The sequence below is a fragment of the Lynx canadensis genome, chromosome B3 (genome assembly GCF_007474595.2).
Source record: "Lynx canadensis isolate LIC74 chromosome B3, mLynCan4.pri.v2, whole genome shotgun sequence".
In the NCBI taxonomy this organism is placed as follows: domain Eukaryota; kingdom Metazoa; phylum Chordata; class Mammalia; order Carnivora; family Felidae; genus Lynx; species Lynx canadensis.
Window position 1 is genome coordinate 60,690,592 of NC_044308.2, and position 14,121 is coordinate 60,704,712.

A 14,121-nucleotide genomic window follows, 5' to 3' on the forward strand; every position below is an offset into this window, starting at 1 on the left:
ATAGTCTGCTACTGAAAGAGATGTGAGAAAGTGAAAGAACTCTGCACTCAGCCCAAAATTCCAGAGTTGCAGTCTCCTCTAAGGCTATGGCAATCTGACTCACGGGTTTTAGTTAACCAGGATATAGGGCTCAGCGCAACTTTAAGACAAACTCTTGGCAACAATCTACCCTTTCTCCTCTAGGGAGCAGTTAGGAGGATGGCCTGATCTGGGATTGGTCCTGGTGATGCTGACACATGGAAGTTCACCTGGTTCTGAAGTGAGCTGTGCCTGGAGCATAATTAGTCCCTATAGGTCAATCCTAAGTACAACCAACCTCCTTGGGCATTATCAGAGAATGTCTTGGTACCAAACTGGAACCTACTTCTTGGGATCACTTCTTCAGATCCACCACTGCCAGGATCTGCTGGATAACTCAGATCTTGGAGAGTAGTAGACGGTGACCAAACTGGCCCTTCCAAATGCATGAAGGACTTTCTCTGGCCACGATGCTAGTCATCTGCCCGAAATAAATGCCCCCCTAAACATGTATTCTATTTCTTCGTTGTGAACCCTTCCAAAGGTTCTTTGGTCAGCTCCTGCAGTCAATTAAGACCTCTGTGGTGAAGCAAAATATAGTGCTGCCACAGTGTGGGTGTGTAGGGTCAGGGGCTGCTGGCCTGCTGCTCAGAGTGTAACTGACTCAAGGGCGTTGCTGCTTGATGTGCATTAAGTTGAACACAACCCAAGGAAGTGCTGAAAACAAAGAACTTGTATTACTTGTGACAAGTAAGAAGACAGATAGCTCTTAAAGTACTGTCTTCCTGTGGGGTTAGTACAGGAAGCTTTCATTCAATGTATTAGGGGGCAGGGGCAGGGAGCTTGCATATATATTAAGAGCCTTATATTCTATTCTTAGGCATTTTGGTTCAACTGCATATAACTCACATGTCAACATGCTAGTGCACACGCTTGTATGTTTGAAAAACAGCAGAACACTCAGCCATAGGAGGAGATCTGGTATTATAATGAGCCAAAGTTAACTTTAGGACAACTCAGGGAGGCTTCTGCTCAGGTCCACAGTCCAAACTGGCCTACACTGGCTCGCACAAGAGGCTATCAGGTGAAAGACCTAGTGGGGAGTCCCCTTGGCTGGGGGGCTGGTTCTGCAAAACACATTCCTTCCCTGCTTTTGTTCCTTCCCCCTCTTTCCTTCTGCTGAAGGCTTTCAGCCCTTAGATCTGAGTAACTCCCCTTGGTATCCTAGCTAACAAGAGGATGCTGTTTGTGTCCCTGAAGTAGAGGACTTGGCTTGGCCCAGCACTTCTCAGGTGGAGAACAGCTGATCTGAGGAACATTCTGAAGGGTCTGCAGCATCAGTAATCAAGGTATCTTCTTTTTTAACTCATTTGCTTCACCCTATTTTATATGTCACAGCTTATAAGCTTTTTACAGTAACAGAAAGCAAACATTTAAAAGCTGTTAGATCCTATAGAGATATGGCCAACTTTTTGTTTTGAAACAGTTTTAAACTTATAGCAAGTGGAAAATCTAGCATAAGGAGTTCATATACCCTTCATCCAGATTCTTCAATCATAGCATTTAAATACATTTGCCTTTCTCTCTTTCTCTCTTCTCAGACATAAATAAAATTTTTTCTGAGCCATTTGAAAGTAACTTAGAGATGGGATGACCCATTACCCTTTAATACTTCAGTATACATTTCCTAAAGCAAGGAAATTCTCTATGTAATCACAGGATAACCCTCAAAATTAGGAAAATTTTGAAATCAAAAGATCCCATCTAAATTTTGCCAACTGTCCCAATAATGTCCTTTATAGGCCAGATTCCAGCCCAGATCACATATCTGTTGCCACGTCTCTCTTGTACCCCCTTCAATCTGAAACACTTCCTCAGACCTGTTGTTTTTCATGGCCTTCACATTTTGAAGAGTATAGGATGTCCCTCAGTTTCAGTTTATGATAATGTTTACGTAAATGAAATCACTCAGTAAACATTTAACAAAAACATACTTCTATGTTGATATACATTAAGGCTGTTATTTAATAATTGTACAGTATTCTGCAGTATGAAAGGGCTATATTTAACAAGTCCCCTGTTAAAGAACACTTAGCTCATTCCTAGTTGTCCACAGTGTAAACCACATTACAGTTAGGAGCTCTGAGCAATTCATCTGGTTTATCTAAAGTGGAATCGATGGGTTAGAGTATGCAAATGTAAGGTTTTGATATTATTGCCAAATACTCATCCTGGTAGATTATCCTTATTTATAATTCCACTAATGATGCATGAGCAGGCCTATTTGCTACACTAATATCAGTGCTGGACATTTTCACTTTTTTAAATCTTGGCCAGTTGGGGGAAAAAATCATTTCTTTGATTATGACTGAGGCCTGAGCACTCTTCATGCTCATTTTGTCTGTTTTACTTTCTTTTATGAATTACCTTTGCCTGTTTTTCTGTTGGGCACTTTCTGATTTAAACGAATTTGTCAACTCATTCCTGGCACATTATGCATTTGAGAGCTTTGTTTCAATCTCTGTTGAATATTCTTTTGGGGGGGGGCTTTTTTTTTAACTTGTTTATTATTATTTTTTAAAATTTACATCCAAATTAGTTAGCATATAGTGCAACAATGTTTTCAGGAGTAGATTCCTTAATGCCCCTTACCCATTTAGCCCATCCCCCCTCCCACAACCCCTCCAGTAACCCTCAATTTGTTCTCCCACATTTATGAGTCTCTTCTGTTTTGTCCCCCTCCCCGTTTTTATATTATTTTTGTTTTCCTTCCCTTATGTTCATCTGTTTTGTCTCTTAAAGTCCTATATGAGTGAAGTCATATGATTTTTGTCTTTCTCTAGTTTCACTTAGCATGATACCCTCCAGTTCGTTCCATCCACGTAGCTGCAACTGGCAAGATTTCATTCTTTTTGATCACCGAGTAATACTCCATTGTGTGTGTGTGTGTGTGTGTGTGTGTGTGTGTGTGTGTGTGTATATATATATATATCACATCTTCTTTATCCATTCATCCATTGATGGACATTCAGGCTCTTTCCATACTTTGGCTATTGTTGATAGTGCTGCTATAAACATGGGGGTGCATGTGTCCCTTCGAAACAGCACACCTGTATCCCGTGGATAAATGCCTAGTAGTGTAATTGCTGAGTCATAGGGTAGTTCTATTTTTAGTTTTTTTTGAGGAACCTCCATACTGTTTTCCAGAGTGGATGCACCAGCTTGCATTCCCAACTGTTTGAAAATTCTAATTCTTACTTGAAATCCAGTTTCCTGAGAACACATATCAAGAATTAGCCACAACCAACAAGGTAACTGAACACCTCCAGGCCAACCCATGCCCACAGAACGCTCTGGTAACAGCTGCAGAAACAGGAGGCAGGTGAAGTGTGAGAAGCCGTAAAAGCAGAGAACAATGAACACCCAGACTGTATTTCTCTCCACTCTGACTCTCGGAGAACTTTTCAGTACCATTCTGCGTCAAGATAGAGCAGTTTCATTCCTTTCTCCAAAAAATATTTACATGGAAGAATAAATGCAATACATGTTAATCTAAAGATAGGTCTTAATTATTCAGCTTCACATGCCATTAAAAACCATCATCATTGGGGCGCCTGGGTGGCGCAGTCGGTTAAGCGTCCGACTTCAGCCAGGTCACGATCTCGCTGTCTGTGAGTTCGAGCCCCGCGTCAGGCTCTGGGCTGATGGCTCAGAGCCTGGAGCCTGTTTCCGATTCTGTGTCTCCCTCTCTCTCTGCCCCTCCCCCGTTTCATGCTCTGTCTCTCTCTGTCCCAAAAATAAATAAAAACGTTGGAAAAAAAAATTAAAAAAAAAAAAACCATCATCATGTATTAGGTAAAAGCACCCAGTTTTCAGGTTAAGTCTTACTGTAGGTTGCTAAGGGAAGTTCGAAGCTGGGAAATACGGCTTTAGCTAATGTAGACTTCTTCCTTTCTCCTGAATTGCAAGACTTACAGAAATAGCAAAGAATCTGTGAATGTCTATATGGTGTGGTGCAAAGCTGAAATCTCAACTGATATAATGCAATGTGTCCACAAGGAAATGCACAATGTTTACTACATCTGGAGGGAAGAGTCCTGTCAGAAAAGTAAATCGGAAACAAATACATTAAATTCCCACTTTTTAATCAATCAATCCATCAGTTAACTAATTGTAGCCATTGGTTACTGAAGGCAAGTATAATGGTGCTCTGGCAGACAGAAGACAATATGCTCTCGAGGAACATGCACTCTAGCAGGGGAACAAGATAGACAAAGCTGAAACATTAAGGGACTGCCCTGAGGATGCTGGGAGAGCGCACATTATAAGTGGAACAGCATTTCAGAGATGAGCAAAGTAACCGCGCATGGGTCCAGGGGTGCGGGGGTGACAGAGGATTTAGATAGGCTTAATGGAAAAGTGGCATTTGAGTTGGGCTTCAGTGGATGGTAAGAGCTGCATGGGAAGGGGGAAAGTGGTGGATAATGGGGCCCAGGGCACAGAAGGCACAGAGGTGGCAGTTGGCAAGCCGCTCAGTGGAGGAAACGTGAAAACGTGCTGAGCACACGAGGCTGCCCTACAGATGCAGTAACAGGCAGTGAAGAGGCACTGGTGTCTCCAGAGCAGGAAGCAGCCGGAGGAACTGGTGTTCCCTAATGCTTTTTAGCCCATGCCAAGCCATATGGGGGACCAAGGGAGAAAGAAAACTTAGTATTACTGATCCTGTCTTTATTTATAATTTTGATATTTTGTTCACCATGGATTATTTTTTGCATTAATTTTGATTTTGAAAAATACACTAAAATATTATTTATTTGATTATTGCATTTTTTTGGTACCCCCTTAATTTTGTGCCCAAGGCAAGAGTTTTTGTGCCTGACTTACCCTCATCCCAGCCCTGTGTTCTATTTCTGAAGTTCAGTTGTGGGGACATGGGTGTTCATGTTATTATTAATTATAAAATGTAGCTTACTCACGTTACAAATCTTCTGTGGTCAGTAAACAGTATTTAATAAAAACAATTAAGATAAATTAGGATTTTAAGAAGATTAATTGGGAACTTTGAAGCCCAACAAGCACAACAGGGAAATGAATCCTGTGTGCTTCAGAGTCAATCTTTAGGGGAGAATAATTCCCTGTTGCTTCAGCGTATGCAGTGCAAGCAGAAAAGGGTGGTTTTGCCCACATCTAAGTGGGTGAAAGATGACCGAGGGGTATGAGAGGCTGCTGTCCCCTTGGAGAAGGCCCTGAGTAGCTCAGCCACTGTAGCCAGACTGATCCTGCTGCATGGCCTGAGGCAAGCTTCCACAAATGGGCCGCCAACAGTGGGTTTGGCCCACATTTCATATATAACAAATCCATCCAGGGCGCCTGGCTGGCTCAATCCCTAAAGCATGTAACTCTTGATTTCTGGGTTGTGAGTTTAAGCCCCACATTGAGGGTAGAGTTTACTTAAACACACACACACACACACACACACACACACACACACACACACAACCATCCAGCTGTGCTCAAAGAGAAGCTACTCATTGGGCCACAGTGCTGACCACAGGGCCACAATCCAAGAAGCAATGGAAGATTAATGAACTCTATAAAAGTCTCAGGGCTACCTGCATCTAGGAGATGAGGTGGTGTTTGACCCAAAAAGTATTCCTAGTACCTCTAAAAATGTAAAACCTGAAATCTGTTTTTGTTAGTAAAGTGGTGCCTAATGAAAGCTAATTGTTAGCCAGAGAAGTCAATTAGCACGTAGCACAAATATCAGAAAAGGCCAAGGGAAAGGCTGGAAGGTGCAGGCTGCTTTCTGAGCCCGTCACTGGGTGCACGCCACAGTTATTTGATGTGGACCTCCCAGTCAACGCTGATGTTCAGTGACAGCTTCTCCAGGCTCAGGGTGGACATTGTGGTACAATATGTAAAAACCACAGGCTCTTCTTTACCGTCTAAATATCAAGACAATAGCAGGAAAAGTTTGATGAATATCTAGGAGAGAAAGATCTTTCTTTCAAATATAAAATATTTCTCACTTGGTCATAAAACCTTAAGCCCATGTAGGAAAATCCAGCTGAATAGCACTTTTACCCATGGACTTCCATGAATTTTTTGAAGATTAAACCCTCTATCATTTTGAGTGCAAGATTGGTGGAAAAGGAGCTGTAAGGAACAAAGAAGTTCAGCAGGTAAGAAAGGATATATCCTTTTAAGAAACTCCATAAACATGGGTACGATTTTCTGCAGCTTCAGACAGCTACAGTTAAACAAAATATTCAGAGAAGTTACAATATTTTTCAAGCCCCAAATAATTTCCCTTAGAAAAATGTTAACATCTTATAGTTCGCGGAAAGACCAGTCGATGAGGAGAAGCAGGGTGGCTTTGCTCCTTTTAGACACCTGGGTATTTGACCAGTGTATTTCAGAAAGTACAGGGTCCACTCAGTTCAGCACACGACATCAGTTTTGGGACTAATCATCTCTTCACTGCAGATACTTCCATGTTTACAAAAACAAATGACCTGTTTGCTCACCAGATGAATGGGTGGTCACAGAAGATGGCTGCTTCTTGAGGCCAAGGACGAAGACCCGCTCCACCACACACTTGCTGGGATGATGACCTCTTTTGTCAGCACAACTGGAATAGATGCAAAGGGCATTAGGAAAAGGAGGAGAATAGGGGTTTGGACTGGTTACTAGGTCAACATCCCAGCCTTGTGGGTTCCTCTCCCATTTTTCCCTATGGAGGCAAGAACAATACAGTTGTCACGTTTACTAAGATGAAGAGAAGGAAAAAGATAATTCCATGCGCTGAGGACTGCCTAACCAGTAGACAAACCAGTCTCCCTTTGACAAGCCATTTGGAGAGATATCACCTAAGGACACTGAAGTCGCAAATGTGACTTCGACACTGCAATCAAATTTTAAGAACTCAGATATTTAATCACTTGTTGAATGGGGCAATACTTTAATCAGAACTTAAAGTGAATTCTTTTTTATGTTTTAGAGAGGGAGGAAAAGGAAGATGGAGACAATAAGGAAGATTCATGCAGTGACTGAAAAATACTCCAGGGAAATTCCAGACCAAGATGGCAACATAAGAGGTCCCTGAATCTCCCTCCTTTCATGAAGATACTGAATGTAAAGCTACAGGTGGAGCAATTCCCTTCTGGAGATACAGAAACTACCTGAGTGACTCCCATACATTGAGTGACTGCGAAAAATATCCACATCGAAACAGGTAGGAAAGGCTAAGACACACTCTCACTCCCTACCCCAGGGCAGTTCCATACAAGTGGAAGGGAAACTCCCAAATCCCAACTTCTCCCTGAAGAGTGAAGGGTTTGGACCACACTTCTAGTACCCCAGTTTTAAGGCCTCCCACCTGAGACATGAGCCCTCAAACCACCTATCAATAATTACTCCAAGTGTATTTGAACTAAATTCTCCAATCAATAGAGACACAGCTGCTGAGTGGTTAAAAAGTCAATACCCAGCTACCTACTGCCTATAAGAGACCCACTTCAGCTTTAAGGAAACATACAGAAGGAAAGTGAAGGGATGAAAAATGATACTCCATGCAAATGGAGATCAAAAAAAGGCAGAGCTAGCTATGTTTATATCAAACAAAACAGACTTTATGCCAAAAACTGTAATAAGAGACAACAAAGATCATTACATAATGATAAAAGAGTCAATTCACTAAGAGGTTATAACATTTGTAAATATTTATGCACCCGATATCAGAACACCTAAATATATAAAGCAAATATTAGTAGATCTGAAGGTTGAAATAGACAGCAATACAGTAATAGCAGAGGACTTCAGTGCCCCACTTTCAACTGTGGATAGATCATCCAGACAGAAAACCAATAAGGAAAACGTGGACTTAAACTACATGTTAGACCAAATAGACTTAATAGATATATATAGAACATTCCATTCAGTAGCAGCAAAATACATATTCTTCCCAAGCACACATGGAACATTCTCCAGGATAGATCATATGTTAGACTACAAAATAAGTCTTAACAAATTTAAAAAGACTGAAATTATATCAAGCATCTTTTCTAACCCTAATAGTAGGAGAGTAGAAATCAATCACAAGAAGAAAACTGGAAAAGTCACAAATACTTGGAGATTAAATAACATGCTCCTAAACAATGTGTCAAAGAGAAATCAAAAGGGAAATAAAGTATCTTAGACAAAGTAAAATGGAAACACAACATATCAAAACTTACAGGATGCAGCAAAAGCAATTCTAAGAGGGGAGCTTATAGTAATAAACGCCTACATTAAGAAAAAGAAAAGACCTTAAATAAACAATCTAACTTTACACCTCAAGGAACTATAAAAAGAAGAACAAACTAAGCCCAAAGAATGTAGGAGGAAGGAAATAACAAAGGTCAGAGTGAAAATAAATGGAACAGAGGCTAAGAAGACAATATGAGGTCAATGAAACTAAGAGATAATTAAAAAACAAATAAATAAGCTGGGGCACCTGGCTGGCTCAGTCAGTAAAGCATGTGACTCTTGATTTTGGGGTTGTGAGTTTGAGCTTCACCTTGGATGTAGAGATTACTTACATTAGAAAAATAAACAAAATAGACAAATCTTTAGCTAGACTCACCAACAAAAAGAGGACTCAAGTAAGTACAATCAGAAACTAACATATCACTATATGTTAACTATACTAGAATTTAAATAAATAAATAAATAAAATAAGAAATGAAAGAGGAGACGTTACATTTGATACTTCAGAAACACTAAGGATCATAAGAAACTACTAGGAATAATTACACACCAGTAAAGTGGATAAGAAGAAATGGATAAATTCCTAGAAACATACAAGCTACCAATACTGAATCATGAAGAAATAGAAAGTCTGAACAGGTCAATTACTAATAAGGATAGTGAATCAGTAATAAAAGACTGCCAACAAAGATAAATCCAGGACCAGATGGCTTTGCTATTGAATTCCATCAAACATTTAAAGAATTATCAGTCCTTTTCAAACTCTTCCAAAGAGTGGAACACTACCAAAGCTAGCAAGGATACTTATAAGAAAAGAAAATGACAGGCCAATATCCTTGATGAACACAGATGCAGAATTCCTCAACAAAGGATCATACACCATGATGAAGTGGGATTTATTCCTGGGATACAGAGATGCTTCAACATTGGCAAGTCAATAAATGTGATACAGTACATTAACAAAAGAAGGATAAAAATAATATGATTATTTCAGTAGATATAGAAAAAGCATTGGAAAAAATTCAACAGCTTTTCATGATAAAAATTCTCAACAAATTGAGTACAGAATGAATGTATCTCAACATAATAAAAGCTGTTTTGACAAGTGCACAGCTAACATCATACTCAGTGGAGAAAAGCTGAAACAAGGTCAGAAAGAAGACAAGGATGCCGACTCCTCACCATTTTTGTTCAACATAATACTGGACACCCGAGGTAGGCAGTTAGGCAAGAAAAAGAAATAAAAGGCATCCAAATTGGAAAGGAAGTAGTAAAATTGTTTCTATTTGCAAATGGAAAGAGAGGCTGGTTAAAGGGTACAAACTTTCAGTTATAAGATGAATAAGGTCTCAGGATCTAACATATAAGATGGTGACCATAGTTGACAATACTATATCCTATAATTGAAATTTGCCAAGAGAGTAGAACTTAAGTGTTCTCACTAAAACAGAACAAAACAACAAACAAACCAAAAAAGGTTAAGTATGTGAGGTGATGGGTGAGTTAATTAACTTGATGGTGGGAATCCTTTTACCGTATATACATACAGCAAATCACCATCTTGTACACTTTAAATACATTACATTTTTATTTGTCAATTATATCTTAGTGAAGCTAAAAAAAAAAAGAAAAGAAAAATACTCCACAAATGGCCTTCATCATTACTTTCTTTAAACAGTACCTTAAAACAACAGCTGTGCTTTTGAGGATAGCATAATTTATTTAAGAAAGCACACAGCTTTTAGCTGCTATTACCTGTTGGTCAAAACACCTGACAAGAATGAAAACTTCCTATGCAAGAATTGCTTCTGGTGGAGGTACTGGAATGAATGGCCATCGTCGAGATAGAGTTCACCCACGGCAGAACCCTGGAGAGTGAATCATAGGGAGAGAATGTGCTTATATAATAGCTTATTAGGAAAAGAATGTCACCCACTAGAGGGATTAAAAAATCTGTGAAAAATTTTATTAAACAAAAGCTTACTATTCAAGCTGTACAATATAGTCATACAAATATATACATTCAGTTCCCATTGGTGAATTTTTTTATTTTTTTTTATTTATTTTTTTAATGTTTATTTATTTCTGAGAGAGAGACAGAGCATGAACAGGGGAGGGGCAGAGAGAGAGGGAGACACAGAATCTGAAACAGGCTCCAGGATCTGAGCTGTCAGCCCAGATCCCAACGCGGGGCTCGAACTCACTGACTGTGAGATCATGACCTGAGCCGAAGTCGGAAGCTCAACCGACTGAGCCACCCAGGCGCCCCTGCCCGTTGGTGAATTAATATGAATAAGGAAGTCACATAAGAGGAGCACAAAGAGACCTTGCTGAAAAAAATTTAAACTACGAAATATGGTCACTGGCACAGGTGGCTTCTTTGAAAATAGTATCTTAAAATGAGACGACAGGTCAAGAAAAGTTCACACAATAAAACAAAGCTAAAAAAAATGTAGTATATAATGGAGGAGATCAGCTATCTTTAGAAACCCTCCATTTAGACAATGGAAGTTCCTTCTTCATTTCAGTAGGAGGACCCCTTTGGCATGTCAAACAATGTCACAGCACTCCATATGGCAGTTTATTGTTATTGACAATGTTTGATGTGCTATGGATCTCGAGTCTCTTGTATTTATTCTGTGGTCTGAGACTCATAGTTTGGTCCAAGAAGACATGTCTAAGTGAAGTAGATGGAAAAGAAAGATGTAAGAAAAATAAAGTTAATTATTTTATAATATTGTGCAAGAGTAAGAATTTGTGTTGGAAGTGTATTTGGGCAAAAGGATAAGAAAGGAATCTGCTATAGGTTTCATTTGGCTCAAAAGATCTTCTGAAAAGGACATACAAATTCTGGATCCTTCTAAGCTTTACCCCAGGAAATTTTAGTTGTTTGAGCCATCTGATGAGAACAAAAGTCATTGTGTGGGGTCGGTGTTGCTGAAATGTTGCGTAGATACAGGTACCCTCTTAGAGGAGACTGAATTTTAGGGCTAATCCATGTGGCAGGCTGACTATGCCCAGTGAGCATTTAGTCCAGTGGTAATCAAGGTCAAGCTGCAGAGCACCAAGGTCATGATGCTCCAGAGGAAATTGCTAACATTTCTAGTTCTCAGAGTTCTCTTAAGTATAATTGCATGAAAGTCAGACAAGCTGGACAGTGAATCTGAAATGTTTCAAAACATCAGAAACGCCCATCCCATAACTAACTGGGGTGTATCATTTTTAAATACTACCACATACTCAGAAGGCTACTACTCCTGTAAAGAGATAAAGTAGTAACGAATGAGTTGTGTAAAGGTAACATTTTCCAAATACCTTAGTGCTGAGAGCCACCCGGAGTCCATATGGGGAATCAGTCATGTAGCCTGTGGATTTTCCTATAGTTGTCTTTATGGCACTATACTTCCACCTCGTTGAAACACTGGTATCTATAACAGAACAATACTCTTGGGGAAGGAGCATTTGTAAAAAGCAATCTCAAAGTAGAATCTAAAAATACTTCATGGTACAAGACTCACATTCTTTTTAAAAATTTTTTTACAACATTTAGTTATTTTTGAGAGACAGAGTGAGACAAAGCACAAGTGGGGGAGGGGTAGAGAGCGGAGACACAGAATCCGAAGCAGGCGCCAGGCTCCAGAGCCCGATAATGGGGCTCAAACCCATGAATTGTGAGATCGTGGCCTGAGCTGAAGTGACGTACTTAACCGACTGAGCCACCCAGGTGCTCTAAGATTCACATTCTTTACAAATATAGACTCAAAAGCAAAGTAAATTTGTGAGCACAGAGATGGAAAATATGGAAGCCCTGGCATTAAAAGGAAGAGTTCAAAGAGTAAAAAAAGAGTAAAAAAAAAAAGAGTAAAGAGTAAAAAAAAAAAAAATGGTCCATTTTTTAATTCTTAGGGAAACTTCTCACCCTTCATCAATTTGTTACCTCTTCTGCCTATCCTATCAGTAGTTCCTGTTCTGTATTTTTAATTTGCTTGTCAACATAATACACATGTTTCACCAGGGCCCTGCTAAGGAGTGAGTTTTTCTGCCTGTGTAAGTAGGCCCACATGTATGTACGTGTGCCTATAAAAAATTATAGTTTCTTTGTTTCAGGGAGATGACTTTGTCCTTATTACAGTCCATACCCTTCCTGCTCCCTGCTTTCCTGAGTCACCAGGATGCCTGACTCAATCCTGAGAGTAAATTTGTGAAACTTCTGTTATAGAAAACCCCAAAAGCACTTTAACTGACTCTAACAACAGTGTTATAGACATGGCCCATACCTATGGTTCTTCTGGAGTGGCATTCCCAGCACAGAAAGCCCAGGAGGTCTCCTGCTCCCCATACAGTCCTCTGTAAGGAAGCTCCCTAGATCATATGGGGGCTTGTACTTCACTGAGTAAAGTACCAGAGGGAGAAAAGTACACGAATACAGATGAAGTTGGGTGTGAAGTTGGGTGAGTAGATAAGATGTCCACCCTCTGCCTGACTCACAGTTGGCAGCAAGGAGTAAAGTGCATTTATCTCCCCACCCTCATCAGCCCATCGCTTCATCTTTTCTTTTCTCAAAGACCGAGGTAGTAGGTTAGTACAGAATGGGCTCTGAAGTGGGAGTGCGGCTGGCCTGGGTTCTTCTCTCAGTTCTGCCAAAATCTAGCCATAAGCCTGGACAAGTAATTTAACTTCTCTGAACTCAGGTTCTTCCTCTGTAAGTATGAGAGACTCAAGTTGATGAATGTTAAAGTCTCTTCTAGATCTGAAAGTTGAAATTTGAAATCATTTTATTATGGAGTCCATACTGCTGATGACAGCTCTCAAAAAACAACCTCAATAAATGTTTCTTACTCTTAACACTACTTAGGGCCTGCAGTAGTGGTTGTGATTTAGCTGCAAGAGCAAACTCCCCTTCACAAGTTCAGGTGGGATGGGCCCCTGTGATTCTAACATCGAAACTGACAGCCTTCCTTGCACCTAGAGGTCCAGGGTTACAACTGAAAACTCATGTTTTGTGACTTGGTCTGGTAGAAAGACGCTCCATATGGTGTGTGTGGTGACTGGGATTTTTACTCCATTTTCAGTGTTCCTGTTTTTCTTACACATACAAATGTAAATATATGGGGAAGAATTGTTTGTCCTTGATGTTTCATACCGTGAGACCAGGCTATATGTTTATTCTTTTTTCTCACATTTTAACAGCTTATTGGTATAATTTACATGCCATATGATTCAACCACTTAAAATGTACAATTCAATGTTTTTTAGCATATTGAGAGTCATGTACCCATCACCACAATCAAGTTTGAAACATTTTCATCACCCTAAAAAGAAACTCTGTACCCATTAGCAGTCATTCCCCATTGCTCCCAAGCCCTCTCTCTGCCCCATCCTTATGCAACCATTAATCTGCTTTTTGACTCTCTCTATAAGTGTTGTTATGCAGAACACTATGTCCTTGGTTCTCGCTATGCAGGCACATGTTATGGACTGAATGTCTGTGTCCTGACAAGATTCATATGTTGAAGCCCCAACCACCAATGTGACTGTATTTGGGAACAGGACCTTTAAAGAGGTAATTAAGATTAAATGAGGCCAAAAAGTGAGGCCCTGATCTGATAGGACTAGTGTCTATAAGAAGAGGCACCAAAGAGTGCACACTCCCCCTCTGCCATGTGAGGACACAGAAAGAAGGAGGCTGTGTACATGCCAGGAAGAGAGTCCTCAGCAGGAAATGAATTGGTTGGCCCGTTAATCTGGAACATCTGGCCTCCCAAACTGTGTTGGTTAAGCCACCCAGTCTATGGTGTTTTATCACGGCAGTCCAAGCAGACTGATAGAGCACAGTAGGTAAAAATTACAGCCTGA

General features: G+C 40.1%; 1 protein-coding gene across 1 annotated transcript in view; it reads right to left on the minus strand.

Annotated features, from left to right (window-relative positions):
- Positions 1-5,443: 5,443 nt before the first annotated feature.
- GANC (glucosidase alpha, neutral C) overlaps positions 5,444-14,121 on the minus strand; it is a 75,249-nt gene continuing 66,571 nt past the window's right edge. The window contains 5 exon segments of the mRNA XM_030318423.1: positions 5,444-5,963; positions 6,546-6,649; positions 10,021-10,133; positions 11,581-11,657; positions 11,660-11,693. Of these exon segments, the coding sequence (XP_030174283.1) occupies positions 5,854-5,963; positions 6,546-6,649; positions 10,021-10,133; positions 11,581-11,657; positions 11,660-11,693 (438 nt within the window). The 3' untranslated portion in view covers positions 5,444-5,853.